Below are 20,607 nucleotides of genomic sequence, written 5' to 3'. Positions count from 1 at the left end.
TTAAGGCATGGGGTGGGGAGGGGGTGCTGATCACATCACAGCACTCATGGACACATCTCACAAACTATTCCTGTAGAGGTTAATTTTGGTCTTGTATGCCACCTTTTCTAGTTTTGACTTGGAATGTTTAGGTGCTGCATATACAGTCTATTCATGCTTTAGTTAGCAGTGTTTTTACAGTCAATTTGCATTTCCTTCACTGCATTTGTTGCAATAAATAAATGGAGGAAAGATCAGCTTCTAATAACTCAAATTTTCTTTTTATTTCCTCTTCTCTTCCTTCCTTCTGACATAGGCCAACATCTGTTCTTCTACTGCACACAATTTATATAGTGACAGTGTGGCATAATTTGAGGATTTCTAGCTGTTTGGCTTTTTCCCTTGGGTTCATTTGAAGTGAAATTTATTTTTGTTACTGCATTCTTAAATTGCTATTGCAGAGTATAATTTGCTGCCCTAGTAAGGCAAGTAATCTAGCGCAGTAATAATATATATTTTTTTAAATTATTAAAGTTTGTAGAATCTCCTAGAAGACTAAGTTTGAAACAGACTCCCTGAAGAACATTTTAAACACATTTCAAATGCATGCTGATGACAGGATCTGAACTTACTGCTCCAAATAAAATAAACAGAAGGTTACATGAAAACTTTGCATAGTGTCATTTCATTATTTCTTTTTTTTCCCCCCTTTTTTTTTTTTTTAGCTATCCATCAACAGCGTCCAGTGCTTAACTCCACAGTGCCATGTGCTTACCAGCAAGTGCAGGCCCCATTGTACCAGAAGGCACAGGGAATTCTCTTCTCCCAGTGCCGAAGTGTTACTGTTTGGCTTAGAGTCTGACATTTGACCAGAATAATTAGTAGCAATTTGACAAAAAGACGAACAGGTTTCAGGTTTCACTTTTAGCTTTGAAAATACAGAAGCTAATATAAAGGCTCAAAAGTTCAGGCGCAAATGCTGTCAGTAAAGAAAGCTATCCTAAGAGCCATCCTAATACTTAAATTTCTTCCAAACTGGTGAAACCTGTTGTTGTTATGGAGCCTGACTGATTTCAGTGCAACTTCAACAGAGCTCTAAACATATGCAAGGGTCTTGCGATGCTCAGACTGGGCTCGGCATTGGCTTCCCACCAATGCAGTGCCCAAGATACACAGAACAAGATTAGCAGAAACAATGACCCCCTCAATTCACCCACTGACGTTAAAGCAACTGGTTTTGAGGCAGAGCATATCCTAATCTCTTGTTGGTGATCGGTTTCGGTAAAATGACTTGCTAAGAAAAGCAACCCCAGAAATAGTCATTCCTTTCCAAGCAGAAATTAGGGCCAGGTGGCACCTTAGAGACCGATTGGTTCAGAGAAGCATAAGCTTTTGAAAGCAGCAACCTACTGTCAGATGCCAACTTTCCAAGAAGTTTGCTAGTTTGAATGACAACCAATAATAGCTGTTTTCAAGGTATAAACTGACTAAGTTTAACATTTTTCTTTCCTTCTCCTCATACCTTCAACCCATGAATTGACCATTTTTCTTAAATATTTCATTTCACTGTTTCCAATTCATTACCCACAACATTTGCGACCTTACTTTAACCCTTGGTCTTCCTCCTTTAAGGCTTCCCTCACAAGAGCCGAAGCAACCCTCCCTCCTTGCTTTTATGTCAGCCAATTTGCTTTCCTTCTCAGCACTTCCCTTCTTCAAAGTTGTTTTGTGGATCATTGGTGGGGAAATTCAAAGATGAAAAATACCATGTAAGGGCTAAGTGAGATTATTAATAGCTACATATGTTGCAAGACAGTATTGCAGAGTAGGTGAGTTCCAAATTACAGTACAGTACCTTCTGTCATTTCCATGCCACTCGGGGGTTTACAGTGCCCAGCATGGCTCACTGCCCAAACTGGATACTGCTGGTTTAGTCCGCAATAAAGAGCCTGGATGAAGGTCCTGTAATAACCTGCCAATCCTGGGTTACCTAACAGAAGAAATGCACAAATTTGCTCAGTGTTAACAATACAGCAATTGACACACGACGATACAGTTCCATATAAACATTTCATTTTTGCTCCTTATCCTACACTGACAAAGTATATTTTAATTATGTGTAAGAATAATTCTTTGTGAAAAGCACACTGCTATCCTTACAAAAGGAATACATTTTTTTCACCAAAGCTCAAATTGGCTGCCAGCTGGCCCACTGGCTTCTATTAATTGTATTTGAAAATTATACCTAGAACTTATATAATAAATAAATACAATAAAAGGAATCTGTTCAGAAGAATCCCAGTGACATTTTATGAAAAAATAGCCCAACAATTGCTGTTCATCTCACCAATACACAACACACAGGTCGTTACTCTAATCGCTGAAGTTCTTTACTACTTTAAAAACAGAATTAAATCACATTGAGAGTTTGAAGGTTTTAGTGCAATAAACAATTATAACATTTTTAAATCACAACTACCACAGCAGCTCATTAGATTATGCTAAATCCATTATGCACATAATGTTAACTTTGGCAATTCCTAATTTTTTAGTACTTAGTTTTAAAACCTTAGGCCATGTCCAGATGAGCACTGCCATGTGTCATCGCAAACATGTCTGTGGCACCACATACTGCTCATTCAGCTGCTCTCCATACTGCAAGGGAGCAGTGCAGGTGGGATTTTTGACCCCTGGATATCCAAGGATAAACAAAAAACCAAAAAACCACTTGTATAAGAAAAAAGCAGAGCAGTGCACGCAGAGGCAATGAGCCAGGCTTTGGTTTTGAGCGGCAGAGCCACACACTGGCCGCTGGCTAGGCTCTGAGCGGTACAATTGCCACTGCTGCAGCCCCGGAAGGCCCCCAGGACCCCAGGTAAGGCTGCTGGGGCCAGCAGAGTGCTGACCCCAGACTCCTCTATCCCACCCAGGGTAACCTGCCATGTGCTAGAGGGTGCATGGTACAAGCATTCCCCAGGGGCAATTAGCAGTGGCACAGGGAGCATAAAATAAGCACCCTACTCCAGGTTTACCAATTCCTTTTTTTCAAGCTAAAGTCCCACTTAGTTCTCACTCAGTGATTGAAGTAAGTGAAGATTTCAGAGCATGAACAAATTAAAAGGCACCAAGTCCATTACACCTGAGATGTACCAGTTACTCTTCCTTCGTTTGCCTTTAAAGTACTCTCAGTTTGGATGCAAGCAACAGAACAATGAGGGCAAAATTTGTCCCAGGTAAGCTACACAGTGCCATCAGAACCCTGGTAGTGTGGATGCAAAGATAACACTATAAAAAGGTACAAGAAAGGGAGTAAAGCTGTACAGATATGCACATCCTTTAAAACATTTCAAAAGAGTGCCCCAAGAAGTACCCCAAAATACTACCTCTTGAAATGAGGTACCGTTTTCAAGCCCTTCACTTATTGTTATGTCTGCAAAGGGATGGGGGACTTAGGTCCTCCAGAATCCCACAATGCCCCACTCATCTTCCCTCCTGACTGACTGACAGCCTGCCAAACTGTCCAGCCACTACGTCTGCTCCTGGGACCCAGCCACTCTGGCGCTCAGGGTACTACTGCTCCCAGGGTGCTGCCAGCTCCTCAGTAAGACCTAGCACTGCTGCTACAGACCCTCACGTCCCCCCCCATGGCAGACACCTACTGACATCTGCCCCCCTCCCCACCACCTCCGCCATCACCAGTGCCAGGCTCTCCAGCTCCCAAATCCTCTGTCTCTCTGGTAAGAAGCACCCTCCACTCACACCCCATCCCCTTTAGGAGGAAACGAGGAGCAAAGTTGCAGGTCACTGCAACCTCCTGTCCTGCCCCCTGGCTGGACAGCTGCAGCTGAATGCTGTACTTACATCCCATTGCTGAAACGATCCCTTTGTAAAACATTTCCAGGCCTGTTTACACTGGGGAACATTTTAAATGTTACTTTTGTCCCTACCTGAAGTAGGCATCATAAAACCACTTGATGCCAATGAGCTTTTGGGTAAACACAAGCACAATACCTGAACCAGTCCAAGAATGTTACCGACTGGGAACTATTTGCAATCTTCTCAGTTTAAAAGTATCAACACATGCATTGCCATGGGTTTTAAGGAGAACAGTCACCTTTTGACTCATCTTTAAGTACTGCAATGCCTAAATTGCCACCAAGGAGTGGCAGTGAACACCCAGCCCAGCATGACTCCCAGTGGTGAGTACCCCACTTTCCTCGGTATACCCCAAGCAGGACAGGAAGACCCTAAATGGCTGGGCACCAAGGGAGAGGAAGACATCAACTGCCTGCAAGAGTAATTTTCTGATTTTCCTTCTCACTAACATGGAGTTCAATTAAGAGCAAATGATTTCAATGCAGCTCATTCTTGCAAGTTACCAAAACCTGTGTGGTGGTATCCTGACTGGGTGTCCCCAGGGGGGGTGAGGGGAGGGGAGAGAATTGGCTTGACCCTTGCTTCTGTATTTCTGGGAGCTAAGTGTTCTGGAGCTTCCTGAACTTCCCTGGCCTTTAAAGACCACTTTCTCCCAGGCCATCCATCAGCTTACTTCAGTTTTCTGGTACCTGACCCAGGCTGGTCCTATCACAGGCTGATTTGGGTGTGAAGTGGTGGCTAGCTAGTTGGGGAGGGGTCTACCTGAACCCTAGGGGAGGGAGGTTGAGGTTAGATGTTCCAGATGCTCCTTAGAGCAGCCCAAGGTCTCTGGCTCAGGCTAAGGTCTTAAGAAGACTCTTTCTAGGGGTGGCCAGGTATGGGAAGGTGCCTGGACCACTGCTTTTGGCTTCCTACGGAGCTGGGTATTTTGGGGGCTGCCTATGGTCTCTATGGCATTTAAACTTCATTTCCCCTCAAGCTGCTTATCTGTTTCATTCTGTTTACGGCAACCAAGCAGGCACTGATGCATCCCAGACTGATCTGGGGTGGGGGAAGGGTGGCTAAATGGGTAAAGGGAGCATCCCTGCTTCTGGGGCCCCAAGGTTGTGGGTGCTCTGGGTAGTGCCCAAGGTCTCTACGTCAATTGTCACAAAAGGATGAAACCAACCAGTGGTTTTGGGGAAAATGCTATTTAAAAGTTGCCTCTACCCATCTAGCCACACAGCCCCAGCCAAAATTGTATTTATTGGTCTGGCATGCCTCAGAGCTTGGTAAACTGCTAATAATGCAATGAAACTGCCAAGCAGCTTGGGAGAAGGTACTGTTTAAAGGCCACAGAGACACCAGGCAACCCTCTCCTCCACAGAGCACCTAGTGCCTTGGGAAACCCAAAGCAGGAATATCACCCTCTTCATACCTGACCACCCTCATTTAGCCCGAATCAGCCTGGGAGAGCATGGACTTGGTCAAGTACAGATAACATAGGTTGGAGCTGTTGTTTTTTGGCTGCATAACAGAATAGCTAGTTGCCATGAGGGGGTTGGAGGGAGAGGGTGAGCAGCAGTGTTATATGGGATTCCTGGAGGTACACCCAGACACTGGTCATGGAAAGGTTGCTATTCGCACATTACACTGAACAGGTCTGAGGAGGACCAGTTCAGAATAACAGCCGATTATCCAAGTATACTCCTGAAACAGTCCAGGAGATTTAAACTATTCTAAATTGGCTGGCTCGGCGGGATGCTTGTGTTTTAAACCACATTTAAAACGGTATACAGTATGTGTTATGTCCACTTTAACTCTCTTCTCATCAGGAGTTGAGTTCGGACTACTCTAGAAAGTACAGTACTCTCCAAAAAGGCGCTCCCTAATAAATACATTGAATGGGCTTCTTTCTTTGTGCATGGCTTGGGCTCTGCTTATTTTTGAGGCTTAATGGTAAATTCTAATCTTAAAAACTAGATGTATTGTTATTAACTGTCCTGATTTAAAAACTGGGGTAGTGTTCTTGTAGTTGTGATGGCCCAGAAAAAGTGCAAGTGTATCTTTTACAGGACCAGTTGGGAAAGTTGTTAGACAAGCTTTTGGGCAAAAAATATTTAGGTCTTGGGGAAAAGGAAATATGGCCTAAACTAAAAAAAAAAAAAAAAGGAAATATGGCCTAAACTAAAAACCAGATGCAACATTAACTTCGTGTAACTCCATTTTGTAAATAAAAATGGTTACTTGAAAAATGAGAAGGCAGTAAACCTGCAGAGCACAGAGAGGTTTAAATGAATTAATTTATGTAATGAATAGCAATATTGATCAATGCTGTTCATTGAGACTGGTTAAAAAAAAGTGATGATGATATTTGTCACCAGGAATTGTGAGAAAAATAAGATTTTCTCATTCAAAAGGCGTTTGGATGCATATCTCGCTGGGATCATTTGACTCCAGCAGACTTCCTGCCGGGAAGGGGGCTGGACTCGATCTTGCGAGGTCCCTTCCAGCCTCTAACGTCTATGAAATGGAGCTAAAACAAGTTGTGGTACCTACATGCTATGGTATTTACCTTAGATCATCATCTAACTTGAGGAAGGACATTTTTTGCACAGAAGTTTGTCTAACATCTTTCCCAATTATATAGTTGGTTCCATAAATATATCATTAAGTAAATCTTTCTTGTTTGACTTAAAACAACTATAACAGTAACAGAATCTGTTATTTTTGTATCGTCAGTGCCTTGGCGTTCACTAGTAAAATTACCATGTAAACAGAAAGAAAACACTGCAGTACATATGATCAAGAAAGTACTACAAGGTTTTCATTAGTATTCAGGAAAAGTTAAATATGTCAAAAAATGTTTAAAACATGGCCTAAAACAATGCCTAGGTTCTGCACAAAAAAACTGCAATGTAGGTTTCAAATAAAAAAATAACATCTTAATTAAATAATATTTGTGAAAAAATTAAAATGTCAAAATATTTTTGCATATTTTAGTATCACAGAAACATTTCAGGTCTATAAACACCTTGAAATTGTTTCACGTAGATAAGCAGAAAGATACTGAAATTGACTCTGGACAATACCTGATGCATTAACTACCAAAGCTCGTCTTTCAGCAAATTGGAAGATGAAAGTAACTAACCAAAGATAGAGTTTATCTTTGCTAGTGCGTCTGCTCATTCTGCATTATGATACTTCAACCCTGAAATAAAATGTTTTAAGGTGTTCTATGGTCAAGGAATCAAGTTATTCTGAAAGCAGTATGTTGTTTTTTTCCTGAAATTCATTTTCAATATCCATTTCAGTTTCTTTTCTTTATTCATGTAAAAACAGCAAAAGAGAATTAACTCCCGCCCCCCACCACTCAAAAACCCCCAACCCTTACACCCCCAACCCTTATGTATTCTCTCCCATCAGGAGTCAGGGTAGCCAATATCTAAGTCTGGAGTCCTCAGCTGAAGAACACTGAAAGTGAGAAGTGTTTACAAATCATTTGTCAGAGGTTGTGTTAAATGCTATATGTATTTCACAGCATCTGTGACTAATGACTTTGCGACAAAAGGAGATTTCTATCCTCTGATGAAAGGAACCTCTGCCCGATGTTTATTTTACAAAGGGAAATGAGATAAGATCGGTAAAAGCAAGCTGACCCCTCCCTCCATCCATGTATAAGCATCTGGTCAGGTTAAAAGACATACCATGTGGTCAGTTGTTAAGGGATGCTAATGCTTGGTCAAAAATCCTTAAAGACCCACTGAAATAAAATGAGAGTGTAACAACAGAAAGAACAGTAGCATGTAAAGGGTTTACCAACAAAGAATACTGTAGAGCAACTCCAGTGTTAAAAGTGGTAGTGAATAAATGGCTTATTGATCTTTCAAGGTCGAAGTCACTAGAGGTACTCCAGATTTGCATGAGTAGAACTGAAAGCACAGGATTCATCTTCCTGCTTGAAAACCCTGGATCAGCAGGCCTTAAAACATAGTATGAAATGGAACTTTCTTGACCGGCCATATAAGCTTAACATTTACTGTCCCCAGCTACAATGGGGTCTACTGCACATTACATTTTGGGGACAAAAAGAAATCTAAACAAATGGATAACTTGTGAAAGGGAACAGATTTCAATTTGTTCAGTAGTTTGAGGCCCTAATATGCCATTTTAAGCATTCTTGTGAAGTACTGGTGCACCTGGAGTGCTGTGCTCAGTTTTGGAAATTATACTTCAAGACGCTGACAAGTTAAAATGTCTCAATAGAAAGCAACAAAAATGTTTAGTGATTTTGCACAAGAAAAGGTTGGAAGAACTGGGATAATGTAGTATGAAGAAGACAATACTAAGAAAAGACTTGATAACACTCTTTAAAGGCCTGAAGGGTGATGTTATAAGAAAGATGGTGATAATCTATTAACTTTGGCTATAGGGAACAGGACAAGAAATAATGGACTTACATTGCAACCAGGGAAATGTAGCTTGAATATTAGGAAGAACTCTCTCCCTATGCCAGTAGGTAAGTTTTGCAACAATTTACTCAGAGAGGTTGTGCAATCCCCATCCTTGGAAATTTTAAAAATCAGATTATACAAACACTTGGGAGAGAAAAAGTGATGATCCTGCCCTGAACAGGGAATTGGATGGGATGACTTCCTGAGGTCCCTTCCAGCTCTTGTACACAATTAAATAAAATCAAAATGTTGTCCAACCTAATAACTGATTTTAATTTCATGTTTTGGGAGATGAGCCACCCACCTCATCATGATGGCAAAATGGCCTTCGATCAATATACTAGAGTTCACACTTGCCCACTGTAGGGATTTTTCAACAGCATCAAAACTATCCAGTCAATCTCAATGACTTTATCTTGGAAAAGTACTCCTGAAAAGCAGAAAACCTATATGAACACAATATATTGCATCAACTTCCATCATTTGAAGGGTCCTCAAGACACCTGAATCACATGTCATTCTTCAATCACTTCAGGGCAAATAAAGCATTCATGCATGCTACAGTCTCAAGTTCCAAAAACTTAATGCATAGGAAGGAGTATGCAATTAAGCAGATCTCCTCCACTATACCTTTACCTTCTGTGTATGTTTTATAAAAAAAAAAATACTGATAAACACTTAACATAATTGAAAGAGTTGCAAAGGAAAAATAAAATCAAAATTATACTTCTTATAATCTTGCCATACCAAAATAAAATAGTTCAAGTGAAGACTAAGATTAAAAGAATAACCAAGAGAAAAATATACGAGGTAACAGCAGATAACGAAGGTCTTCATCATGACATTGAGCTTTATAGACCTACAGATTTTTTTTTTTTCATACCAGAAGGAATTATGTATCATTCTGTCCATCTCCCGTATGACACATGCCAAAAAAACGTCATTTGTTCACCCAACATTAAGCACAAAAGTATCCAGTTTGGATTTAAAGTAATCAAAAAGGGAATACCACTGTTTCCCTTGGTAGCTTGTTGCAAAAGTTAATCACCCCGACTGCTGAAAAAGTTGGGCTTTATTTCTCTTTTAAATTTATCTGTTTTTGCTTTCAGACACAGATCCTTTTTATGCCTCTCTCCACCAACGTTAAAAAAAAAAAAAAAAACACTTTAAGAATCCAGTCATTTATCCCCACTAATGCACTTGGTGACAGAGATATGACAGCTTCCACCAACTAAGCATTTGCCCCAACTTTTCATTGATAAACAGCAATGTTGCCATAAGTTGTTCCATTTCCTTTGGAAAGCAGACTGGATGCTTGTTTAAAAAAATAAAACACAAAAGGAAATACGTGACTAATATCCAAACTACTACACTTCCAAAAAAACAAGATATCTAGAGTCAGGAAGTCTGATATCAGATACGGCATCACCACCCAAGCCATCCAAATGAACTTCAACCACATATTTTTATAATCAAATACAAATAAATAACCTTCAATTTAAATAGTAACAGCCCCTAAATACTCTGAATAGCAGTGGCAGAAAGCTTTCACTGGATCAACAAAACCCAAGCACCTACAATTCTTGTGCTACAGAAAATTGTAAAGATGCCCAAACATTAATTAGAACACTAACAGTAGTAGACAGCCCCGCTTTGAAAAAATCCCTAATTTACTGTTGGGGCAATCCACGTTCTGTAATCATTGTACCAAAAAGCTAGAATAGCGATACATTTCTGCTTGTAAAAAAACCCAATACATAATGAAGCAGAACAGTGCACGTGACAAAATCCAACATGCACAAAAACACTATTTGCTTACTCCAGAAAGGAGTGAGCAAAACTGGCTTCACAAAACTGTTCCCCAAAAATGTGGGCACAAGATTAGCCCAGGGTGAGCATACAGTGAAGCAAAAAAAAATAAAAAAAATATTACCCTTCTAAATTGTTTTAGAAGGAACATAAGCCTCTCTGCTTCCACCCTGTAATTTATGGGGATTAGGAAATTTTCCTGCAGATAAATTACTCCAGAACTGCTAACTGCGAAGTTTCTTCAGCCCACTTCTGAAAAGGTTGCACCAGTCACCACTACAGACACTACTGTTGCTGTTATAGCACAGGGCGGTCCAACTTCAGCATCAGGGGCCACGTGTCCCACGGGGTGCATCAGCAGGGGTTGCATGCCTGGGACCTGCACTAGGGTGAGGAGGGAGAAGCAGCCCAAAGACTCCAGCTACTGTTGCAGAGCAGGATTCTGGGGGTCGCAACTTAACCTTGTGGGTCACATCTGACCTGCAGGCTCCCAGGTGAACTAGTGTAGTGGGCTTTCACCCTCTGGAGGTCTGCCGACTATATCTAAAGGGTCCATGGAAGAGGACTATGATCACTCAAAAGTACATGAATACCCACACTTATAATTCAAAGGGGGCTGCACCTCCATTTGAAGTTTTTTTTTTTTAGGAATCCACAAATGAAAATAGGTTTAAAAAGAAAATCACTGGTCCACTTTAGCACTGAGATTTCTATGTGCACCAGCTATAAATCTAGCTCAACAGCATTAGAGAAGTGCAAACAGAGGATAAAGAATGGAACTATCTGAATAAATTGAGAGAGATACACAGACAATAATGGGTTTATAATAAACTTTGGAATTGCAAAATTGAGAATAGAGTACCACGTTTAATTTTAGAAAAATCCAACTTTGAGAATTAAGTGCATTTGCAACATTTTCATGATCGTTTCTTACAGCAAAATCAACACGCAGAATCATTTTTTTTGAACAAGCAACTGTTAATTAAAATGTTCAATCCTGACGAACACATCAGCCCAACTCAGAGATCACTGCTATGACATCTATTCTAACTGTGCCCTGACAGAACTGCCCATATTTTCTAATTCCAGCCTGAAGAATCAAGAGGTGAAGATTCTTGCTCAAGGAAACTAATTTATCTTTGGCTCAAGCCCTAGCACGGAAGAAGATGCAAGTTCTTTCTAAGACTTCTTCGTCATGTCTCTAATCCAACTTCTGTTCCCAATATTCTGCACAGGCCACTGCTTCTGGTGTTCATGTTGCCAGATTGTGTGTGTGGGAGGTGCACTGTGATGCTACATCTCAAGTCATCTCAAGGGCATCTAAAGAGATGATCCATGGTTTGTTTCTCCTGAAAAATACATTGGTTGGTTACATAGAGACCCCATGATTTCACAAGGAAGTTGCATCTGCTGAGACCCACTCTCAATCTGTTCAGGCTCCGCCATTTGTAATTGGAGCCAGATGCTAACTCCTCACTGAGGGTAATTCCTCACTAGTTCCATTCAATAGCTTTGTCTCGTAGTTTCTCCAATTCTGTTTGTGTTGTAGATTTTGGCCGATTCCAGCAATGCGGTCAATGTTATAGAAGAGGACAAAAAGCTATTTCTCGATGAGAGACAATGGTGCACTGGTTGATGTCCGTATAGCAGGTGTCAGTCGTCTGACTCTTGTACCTTCCAGGCAACGTCACCTGGTACTTTCCTCCTGAGCTAAAGGAGTGCTATGCCAGATAGTGCGTGTAGGCAGGGAACAGGGGCGGGTTTTAGGCAGCCGGTTATAATTCTGCATATATCATTTAGGCTGGCATCAATATGTTTACTGTGACTTGAGCATCCCCAGGTGGCGCAGGCCTATTCAGCCACAGAAAAACAAAGTGCTAAGGCAGTGGCACGTAGGGGAATGGATGTGCTCCCCACTTGGAATTTGTTAGCTTCAGCAGAACATTGTTTTCTGTGTTGACCTTGGCTCCCAGTAACTAATATGTGCTTTTGTAACCAAGCGTACAGTTCAGTGTTACCCCTGCGTAGACTGGGTGTTTCTGATTTTCAAGACTCTGGTCACCCCAGTGACATTCAGGTGTTGTTTCACGTCCCGTTTCCTTATATGGAAAGAACAAATTTGGGTTTTCCTAGAGCTGGGTTTGAGATAATTATTTAGGTAATAATCTGACATCTTGTTCAGTGCCATCTCCAGGACCTTTCTCTTTGTCCTCACAATTCTTCTGCTGTGTGGCAATGCAGAGATTGTCAGCATAGATGAAACGCTGACATTTGGCAGGAAGTGGCTGACTGTTAATGTAGATGTTAAATAAAAGTGGGGTGAACACACTGCCTTGTGGTAAGCCATTCTTCTGAGAGCACCATCTGCTTTTATTGTAGGCCATATTGCATGTTACACTTGAAACATATTAGCTGTACTTACAACACAGACATTTATGTATTCAAACAGAAAACCTGTGCTATATACAATGGTACTGAAGCAAAGTTAAGCCTTTTCATGGGAAGAGTATCTCTAAATCATATTAAGTAGTGTGTGTTCAACTACTGTCAGACTGCCCAATGGACATAATGCAAGTTCAAGATCCTGGTGCAGTGTGGGGGCTGGCACCAACAACTGGATGCAGGTGTCACAGTGGACGTAGTCCTTCTGGACTTTAGGAAGGCCTTCGACACGGTCTCTCACCCCATTCTCATTAAAAAACTAGCGGACTGTGGTGTCGATGCCTACACAGTCAGATGGGTCGCCAACTGGCTGCAGGGCCGCACCCAGAGCGTGGTGGTGGATGAGTCATTTTCACCCTGGAGGGATGTGGGCAGTGGGGTCCCCCAGGGCTCGGTCCTCAGGCCCGCACTGTTTAACATCTTCATCAGCGACTTAGACAAAGGGGTAAAAAGCACCCTGTTCAAATTTGCAGATGACACTAAAATGTTGGGGAAGTGGGCATGCTAGAAGGGAGGAATAGGCTACAAACGGACCTAGACAGGTTACAGGGGTGGGCAGACAAGAATAGGATGGGATTCAACACTGACAAGTGCAAGGTGCTGCACCTGGGGAGGAAGAACCAGCACCATACCTACACGCTGGGGAACTCCCTTCTCATCAGTGCAGAGGCAGAAAAGGATCTTGGAGTCATTATTGACGCCACAATGAACATGGGCCGGCAGTGTGGGGATGCAGTCAGGAACGTCAACCGCACCTTGTCATGCATCCACAGATGCATCTCGAGCAGGTCCAGGGAGGTGATCCTCCCCCTCTATGTGGCACTGGTCAGGCCACAGCTGGAGTACTGCACCCAGTTCTGGGCACCGCACTTCAGGAGGGATGTGGACAACATGGAGAGGGTCCAGAGGAGGGCCACCCGCATGATCGGAGCAGCAGGGCAGGTCCTATGAGGAGAGGCGACAGGACCTGAACCTGTTCAGCCTCCACAAGAGAAGGCTGAGGGGGGATGTAGTGGCTTGTTACAAACTAGTCAGAGGGGACCAGCAGGCACTGGGGGAGTCCCTGTTCCCCTGAGCACTACCAGGAGTGACTAGAAATAATAGTCACAAGCTGGCAGAGGGGAGATTCAGACTAGACATCAGGAGGCGCTACTTCACTATCAGGGCGGCTAGGATCTGGAACCAACTTCCAAGAGAAGTGGTGCTGGCTCCTACCCTGGGGGTCTTTAAAAAGAGGCTACATGTACACCTTGCTGGGGTCTTTTGACCCCAGTAATCTTTCCTGCCATGGCAGGGGTCGAACTTGATGATCTGCTCAGGTCCCTTCCAACCCTACCAACTATGAAACTGGCTGATTATCAGTCCCAGTCCAAGCACCTCACAGAAGCTGGTTCATGAATCCCATGCAGTGCTGTGGCTAGCACTGACAACTTGGCTTGCCCCACAGATCCATCAGCAGGTACAGATTCAGCAACAGAAGCAATACCCAGTCTTGGTGCCCTACATCTTCTTCCACCCACCACCAGTGCAGAGACCTGGCTCACCACAGTGTGCCAGGGGCAAGTGCTCCCAAGATGCGAAATACTGGGCATGCAGTAGGGAGGGCATGAGCTCCAGGACTAGGAATTGTATGTCCTCATGGGTGGATGCATGAACTGTGGGGCCCAGTGCTACAGTCAGGGAGGGACACAGTAGATTGGGGGGGGCAACACATGGCCACCTCTTCATGCTTACTATGCTGTCAGCCTTACTGTGAAGCTACTCATAACACATTCTAACTTTTAATATGACACAGTAATGCTTACTACAACCTACATAAAACATTTGCTAAGTGTCCTGTGCAACAAGCCCCTATGTTTCAGTACAGAAAGCAGCCTTTACCCATCTCAAAAGGATTTCAGTGGAACATGGACACAATTATTTTGGTGTTCTCACACAGAAAACACTTGCACAGACTAACTGATACTATAAGGTTGATTACCTTAAAAAGACTGGCAACATGCAGGGTTAAGGCTTTTCAAATATCATAGCAATTATAATATGCTCTTGTTAATTTACCTACATTTCTTGCCTGTGCACACATGTAAAGAATTAAACTCTCCCACATTTATCGTCCAGAACACTTACTGGAAGAGACAGCAGTTGAAAGGCTCTTATGCAAAAACGTGTAAGCCATAGGCTTCACTGTGTCCCTTCATAATTCTGGAGTTATAAACTTAGCCAATTTTTTTTTAATTTTTTTTATTTATTTTTTTATTAAAAGGGACCTAATTTGCAGTTTTTACCTACATGCCTTTCTAAACTGAAAAACACTCATCTTTCAGCCAATTATGTATTTTCCAAGAATTCCATACATCTCCCCCATACTTGCTTTACATGATTCTTACAGGTTTGGTTTGTTGTTTTTTTGGGGGGGGGCGGGGGGCGGGAAGCAAAAGACAACGTAGTCTACAAGGATGTCATACAGAAACAATGTAGTCAGGCTATCAATCTAAATTCCAACTTTAAAATGAATCAGATCTGTGCCACTTTCAGAGAGATCTTATTACTAACCTACCAAATGAACCTGAATTTAAATTGTTGGATTTACTCAGATATAAAGAAAAGATTTTTTCCCCCTCAGTCAGCATGGAGGGAAAGGGGAAGCCCCTCATCTTCCATTCACATACAAGGCAACAACATTAAACACACTACATTTGAACTGCTGCTAAAAGCAGCATGTGCTCGGTAAGAGGAACTATGAAGTTGATTAAATGCAGCCAACACTGAGCATGACTATAAAGTATGTAGCCCATATTGGGCAAAATAACACAAGCCTAGGTTAGTGCAGCCCATCTGAATATATGGTATTGCTGTTGAACTCAATCCCCTTCAGCACCAACTTGAAAAAGTTTTTCAGGTTACGTTAAGCCACTACACTGCATATGTATTGACTTCTTCACTCCCACAACTGAGCTGCACCTCTCTTTCCTATTTCCAGCAATTCCCATTCATTCACCAGCCTTAAATGTCTGACAAACAGCACCTAAAGGGGCCCCAAACAGTTCACCCAGATTCCCTCTGTCACCCCCTCTCTCAGCCTGTTGCACACGAGCAGCGTGGCCCCACCCTCCATGAGGTGACACGAGACTAGATTACCCTATTCCACATCTGCGTATGAAGTCTTGGAGGAACCCAGGGCACATGGTTCCAGTTGTGAGTTAGCACATTGATCCTTGGCAGGAGGGGCGCAGGTATCTGGAGTACAGACACTTACTGAGCAGTAGGGCTGTGCAAAGCTGTGCCAATTCGACGACTGTAGGGCTGTGTCGATTTGACAGCTGAATCTCCGAATCCAAATTGAATCGGGAGACCCATTAGAAGGTCCAAATCAACTCGGAGGCCTCCAAATTGATTTTGAGAGATTGGTGCCAATTTGGACACTCGGCCATAGGCTAAACAGGCAGCAGTCCTCAACCACAGCTGCCTCCAGCTGGTAAGTCTGTTCAGATGGGCACAGTGGGGAGGGAAGGGATGTGGGGGGAGAGGGGGTGCAGACCAACACCCCCACAGCAAGGGATGGATTAGGGCTAGGAGAAGCTGCTCACCTGGGACAGAGAAGCACGGGACTTGGGGAGGAGGGCTCCTACCATGGTGTGCTGCCAGTCTGAGAGCTGCTTTACCGATGGCTCCTCTGGCAGCACTCGCTGCTGGTCTGGGAGGGCGTGGGAGCAGGTGTGTGCCCCCAGATCTGTGCAGGGCCGGCGGGGCTGGGCTGCGCTCTGGGAGGTTAGCCCCAGTCACAGACTGCCGGGCTGCACTCCAGGCGACTAGCACCCCACAGCAGTCCAGAGCGGAGCCCTGGCTCTGCCCACCCCACAGAGTGTAGGGGAGCAGAGGTTATGGGGGTGCTGCAGCCACCCTAAAACTCCCCATAGCCCCTGCTGGTGGCCATGCCCCAACCCAGATGCATGCCCCTGCCCCCACGCCCTGCTACTGATTGCCATGGCTTGTCCGGGAGGCACGGGGAGGCTGGAGTGACTTCTGCCGCTGTACACTGCTTGTCCAAGACAGCACAGTGGCACAGTCCCATGACGCTCTGCCCCAGCTGGGAAAGCAGTGGGAGGGCATAGCCCCCACTCCCAGTGCCTTCCACACCCATCTGGAGCGCAGGCCAGCCCAGACCGCCCTGCGCAGATCCAGGGGCACACACCTGCTTCCATGCCCTCACAGACCAGAGGCATGCAGTGGCAGAAGCCCCCCTCCCCGAGTCTTGTGCCCCCCTGCCCCAGCTGGGCAACTTGTCCCAGCCCAGTCCCAGCCCCAATCCCCGCCTTGCTGTGGGGGTGCTGATCTCCCCCCAGCCCACACCCCTTCCCTCCCCCCACCACAACAGACTTACCAGCTAGAGGCAGCGGTGTACAGCGGGGTCAAGGACTGTGCCTGTTTAGTCTATGGCCGAATCTCTGGATCTGAAATCGGCCAAATCGAATTGGGACACTGATCTGAATCACTGAATTGAATCACTGTCCCTTCAAATCAGCTGAATCCAAAGCAAATACTTGCTGCTTCACACAGGCCTACTGAGCAGTTCTGAGCTGTGGGGTCACCACAGGCACCAAATATGTGGAGACCCGAGGACCCCAGCCCTCCTTGCTAAGAGGGCTATCAGGGCCAAAACCTGAGGAAAATTATTTAAATCTTTCTCCCTGAAAGCAGAAAAATGCAGAAACTGCAGATTGCCCCTTGCAAGCTGTCAGAGTTCCAGCTAGCAAAGTGCTGCTTGGGGAGCAGGGAGGGTGATCAGAAGCAGGGGCTGCCACGTGCATGTGCACACCCATGTGGCACGTGAATGTGACAGCCAAGCAGTGGTGGAGAGCAGCTCCCTCCACGTAAGTCAATGGGGGCGACGGGTGGGAGGGGCACAGGCGGTGCATTGGTATGGAGGACAGTCAATGTAATGCAGAGGGGCAGGGGGGCCGAGGCCACACAACAGGTGAGTGTGGGGAAGGGGCAAGTGCCCCCTGAGATTTCTGCACCCACAGCAGGGCACAAGGCACAGGGCTTCAGCCAGGCCAGGAGCTACCTCTACAGCCCTGCGCTGCGTCCTGCCTGCTGGAGGGAGTGCTGCATTGCCAGAGTTAGCAAAGTGAAGCATAGCTGCACAGAGTTGTGCCCCCACTGCTGCCAGGCAAGCAGTGGGCACCTCAACTTGGCACTCAAGGTAATGCGGTGCTCCCTCCCACTTTGGGTCCTGCCCGTTAGGCCACGCAGATGGCTCCTACCCAGAAATGGTCCAGCTATGGGTGCAGAAATCTTGGAGGACACATGCCCCCACATCCCCAACCACTTTTGCTTCTGGGGGCCAGGGGGTTACATGTCCATCATATAAGCCTCTCCCTCCCCCTAGCAAAAATAAAAATTGCCAGCTATGGGGGTCACCCTGGCTTGAAACACCGCCAACTCTGCTGGGCCCTGCTGTGCTGGTAAATCACAAGCCTTTTGGCTTCAGACTAATATCACGCATAGTTTGTACTCTCTCTAAGTAGGTGCTAAAATGCTTTTTTAAAAAGTGTGCTAAAACTTGCAGATTCAAAAAAAAGGTAAAACACATTAATTTGGGATGAACAGTCTTAGGTATTATATGCAAATCACTGCAGCTATGCTTATTTCAAGGTCAGTTTTTTCATGTCTGCACCTCATTTCCACATGGTCAGAGAGAGCAGGGTCTGACAGCAAGGCATGGGGAAGTAGTTGAAGGGGTGGGGTGTAGAGGGCAAAGGGGCTACCTGACCTCCAAATTAATTTTCCCTGCTGTAGCAGTGGGAGGGGGGCAAATTCAAGACAAGCCTCCAATAATAAGATTCAATACCTAGAAAACTATATCAAATATATACATTTTCCATATACAGAATCTAATTATTGGGGTATCATCTTATATTTAAGTACATACAGTAGTTAAATTGTGAAAGAGAAAGAGAACAGTGTTTAACAGGTTTTTATATACAGGGTCAAAAGCATATATGCCAGTGCAAATTAGAGATAAAATTTGAAATCCTAGATTTGCCTCTGTAGAACCATCAGATGCCGATTTTGTAAGCAGCACTGCACTTGTGGTTTTACAGTTATAAAATCCAGCACCGTATTTGAATATTTACCCACCAATTTCTCAGATTTTAAGAGTGGCATGAGCTGTAATTTAACCAAGAAATGAATTCCCCATAAACCTTTTTGAAACATTTCTAATAAATACTTGTTTAAAATGAGACTTAAGACTAATATAGCAGACTCAAAAAATGGAGAATTTTAAGGTGTGGAAAACTTTCCACAGGTTAATATTTATTATTTTGTGTTCAATTCCTTCCAAAAAACATAAACATATTAAAATATTTAAGTGCATCTCTTGGCACACAAAAACAGTTTGTTGAACAAGCTTCAAGAAACAATGGAAAGAGACTTAAAAATGTAACAACATATAAAAATTAGAAGTGTCAAATGATGACACTGCAATGTATAAGTTATAGGTCTTTCCTCAGCTGCTGCAAATACAGCATTCAGTGGTGATCAGGCAATGTAAAATCTGCCCCAGAATGAAGTCTCCTTTGCATTTCAAATCTCTCTCTCTCTATTTTCGCTAGTAATGAAAGCTTAGCCCAAGAAATACTTGACACAAGAACAGGGAAACAAATCAATTTAATATATTAATTTTCATATTTAAGCTTTGTTTTTAGATTTGATAAGCTTTTAGAAACTAGCTTACATAATGTAAGTTGAGTAATATCAAGGAAATTTTACTTTATAAAAGACATAACCAAGGCGCCTTGCCTTATGACAGATATTTTAATACAAATTTCTGTATTTTAAAGAATAATAAAAGATAGAGGAAGGGGAGGAAAAACCACACTCCTCAGTTACACACATAAAACTATAAATAAAAAGATGCCTTAAGTTTTGATACATTTTATTTTATAAATATTTGTATCTAGGGCATGTCCATGTGTGTGTGGACATTTGGTTTCCCAGAGACAACTAGCAGTAGTGCACCTTGTACCATAGCTACTCATCCCCTGGGAATGTCCATGCCACGTGCATGTTGGCGTGAGGCAAGTTACCCAGGGGGCGGTAGGGGAGGCTGGGGCCAACACTGTGCTGGCCATAGGAGCTTTACCTGGGGCCAAGGGGACCTCCCGGGGCTGCAGCAGCAGCGATCCTCCCTGGTGGATCCTGGCCAGCAGCTGCTACCCAGCTCTGCTTTTCAGCAGCACATACTGCCCAAGCACACACTGCTCTGTTCCCCTGCCCCCCACGGGTTTTTTTGACACCTGGATCTCTGCCACACCATATACCACATGACAGCACTCATCTGGATGTGCCTCTTGCATTTAGACATATTGGAGGTATTCTAGTTTAAATTCTGTTTTATTTTCTAGGGGACAACCATCATGCCTTATGAAATTTAGAATTTTTCAACCATTCTTGAACAAGTTTTCAGACATGAGTATAACTGTGGAAGTCCTCTAAACTTTTCCAAATAATCCCTTTCAGATTTAAAAAGTTCAGTAGCTGACTTTCAAGCTGTTACTCAATGTAATTTATCTGGTTTTCTTTAAAAGAAAAAAAATAGACACAACTGGGAGTCCATAAGGTGTTCAGATTCTAGGGCTGTGAGAAGCTTCAGGTGCTGATTTGATTCGGAGGAGATTTGGCAACCGAATCTCTGAATAGAATCGGGAGACCAATAAAAATGTTCAAAATCGATTTGAAGCCTCCAAATCGGTTTGGAGATTTGGGCAGTCCCCACTGGCTGCCGCAAGGAGCTGGACCTGGACTCCATGTTGGTAAGCAGGGTGCAGGGGGAGGCTGAGGACCATGGTGGGGAGCCCTGCCAGGCCCCATCCCTGCCTGCTCTCCCACCCCTCCTGAGTGCCCCCTGACCCCTGGCACTCTCCCACATATGTGAATGGGTGCCCCGCAGTGGCAGTGGGGGGCAGTGGGGATTGCCTGGCAGGAGCTGGTGAATCTAGGGCCTTTTCCTTTTTTTTGTTTTTTTTTGTTTTTGGAGAGCTGGGAAGTTGGGGCCAGGCAGGGC

General features: G+C 43.9%; 1 protein-coding gene across 4 annotated transcripts in view; it reads right to left on the bottom strand.

The window, feature by feature from the left end:
- Window positions 1-20,607, bottom strand: part of LDAH (lipid droplet associated hydrolase) — a 219,391-nt gene that overhangs the window by 154,411 nt on the left and 44,373 nt on the right. For all 4 annotated transcript variants that reach the window (XM_090031597.1, XM_090031603.1, XM_090031614.1 and 1 more), the window contains exon 3: window positions 1,835-1,969. In XM_090031597.1, coding sequence (XP_089887723.1) covers window positions 1,835-1,969 — 135 coding nt within the window. The remainder of the gene's footprint in view (window positions 1-1,834; window positions 1,970-20,607) is intronic.

Source organism: Crocodylus siamensis, chromosome 1 (genome assembly GCF_052110815.1).
Source record: "Crocodylus siamensis isolate JL-2025a chromosome 1, ASM5211081v1, whole genome shotgun sequence".
Lineage (NCBI taxonomy): Eukaryota > Metazoa > Chordata > Crocodylia > Crocodylidae > Crocodylus > Crocodylus siamensis.
This window is presented reverse-complemented; position numbering and strand designations above follow the sequence as displayed.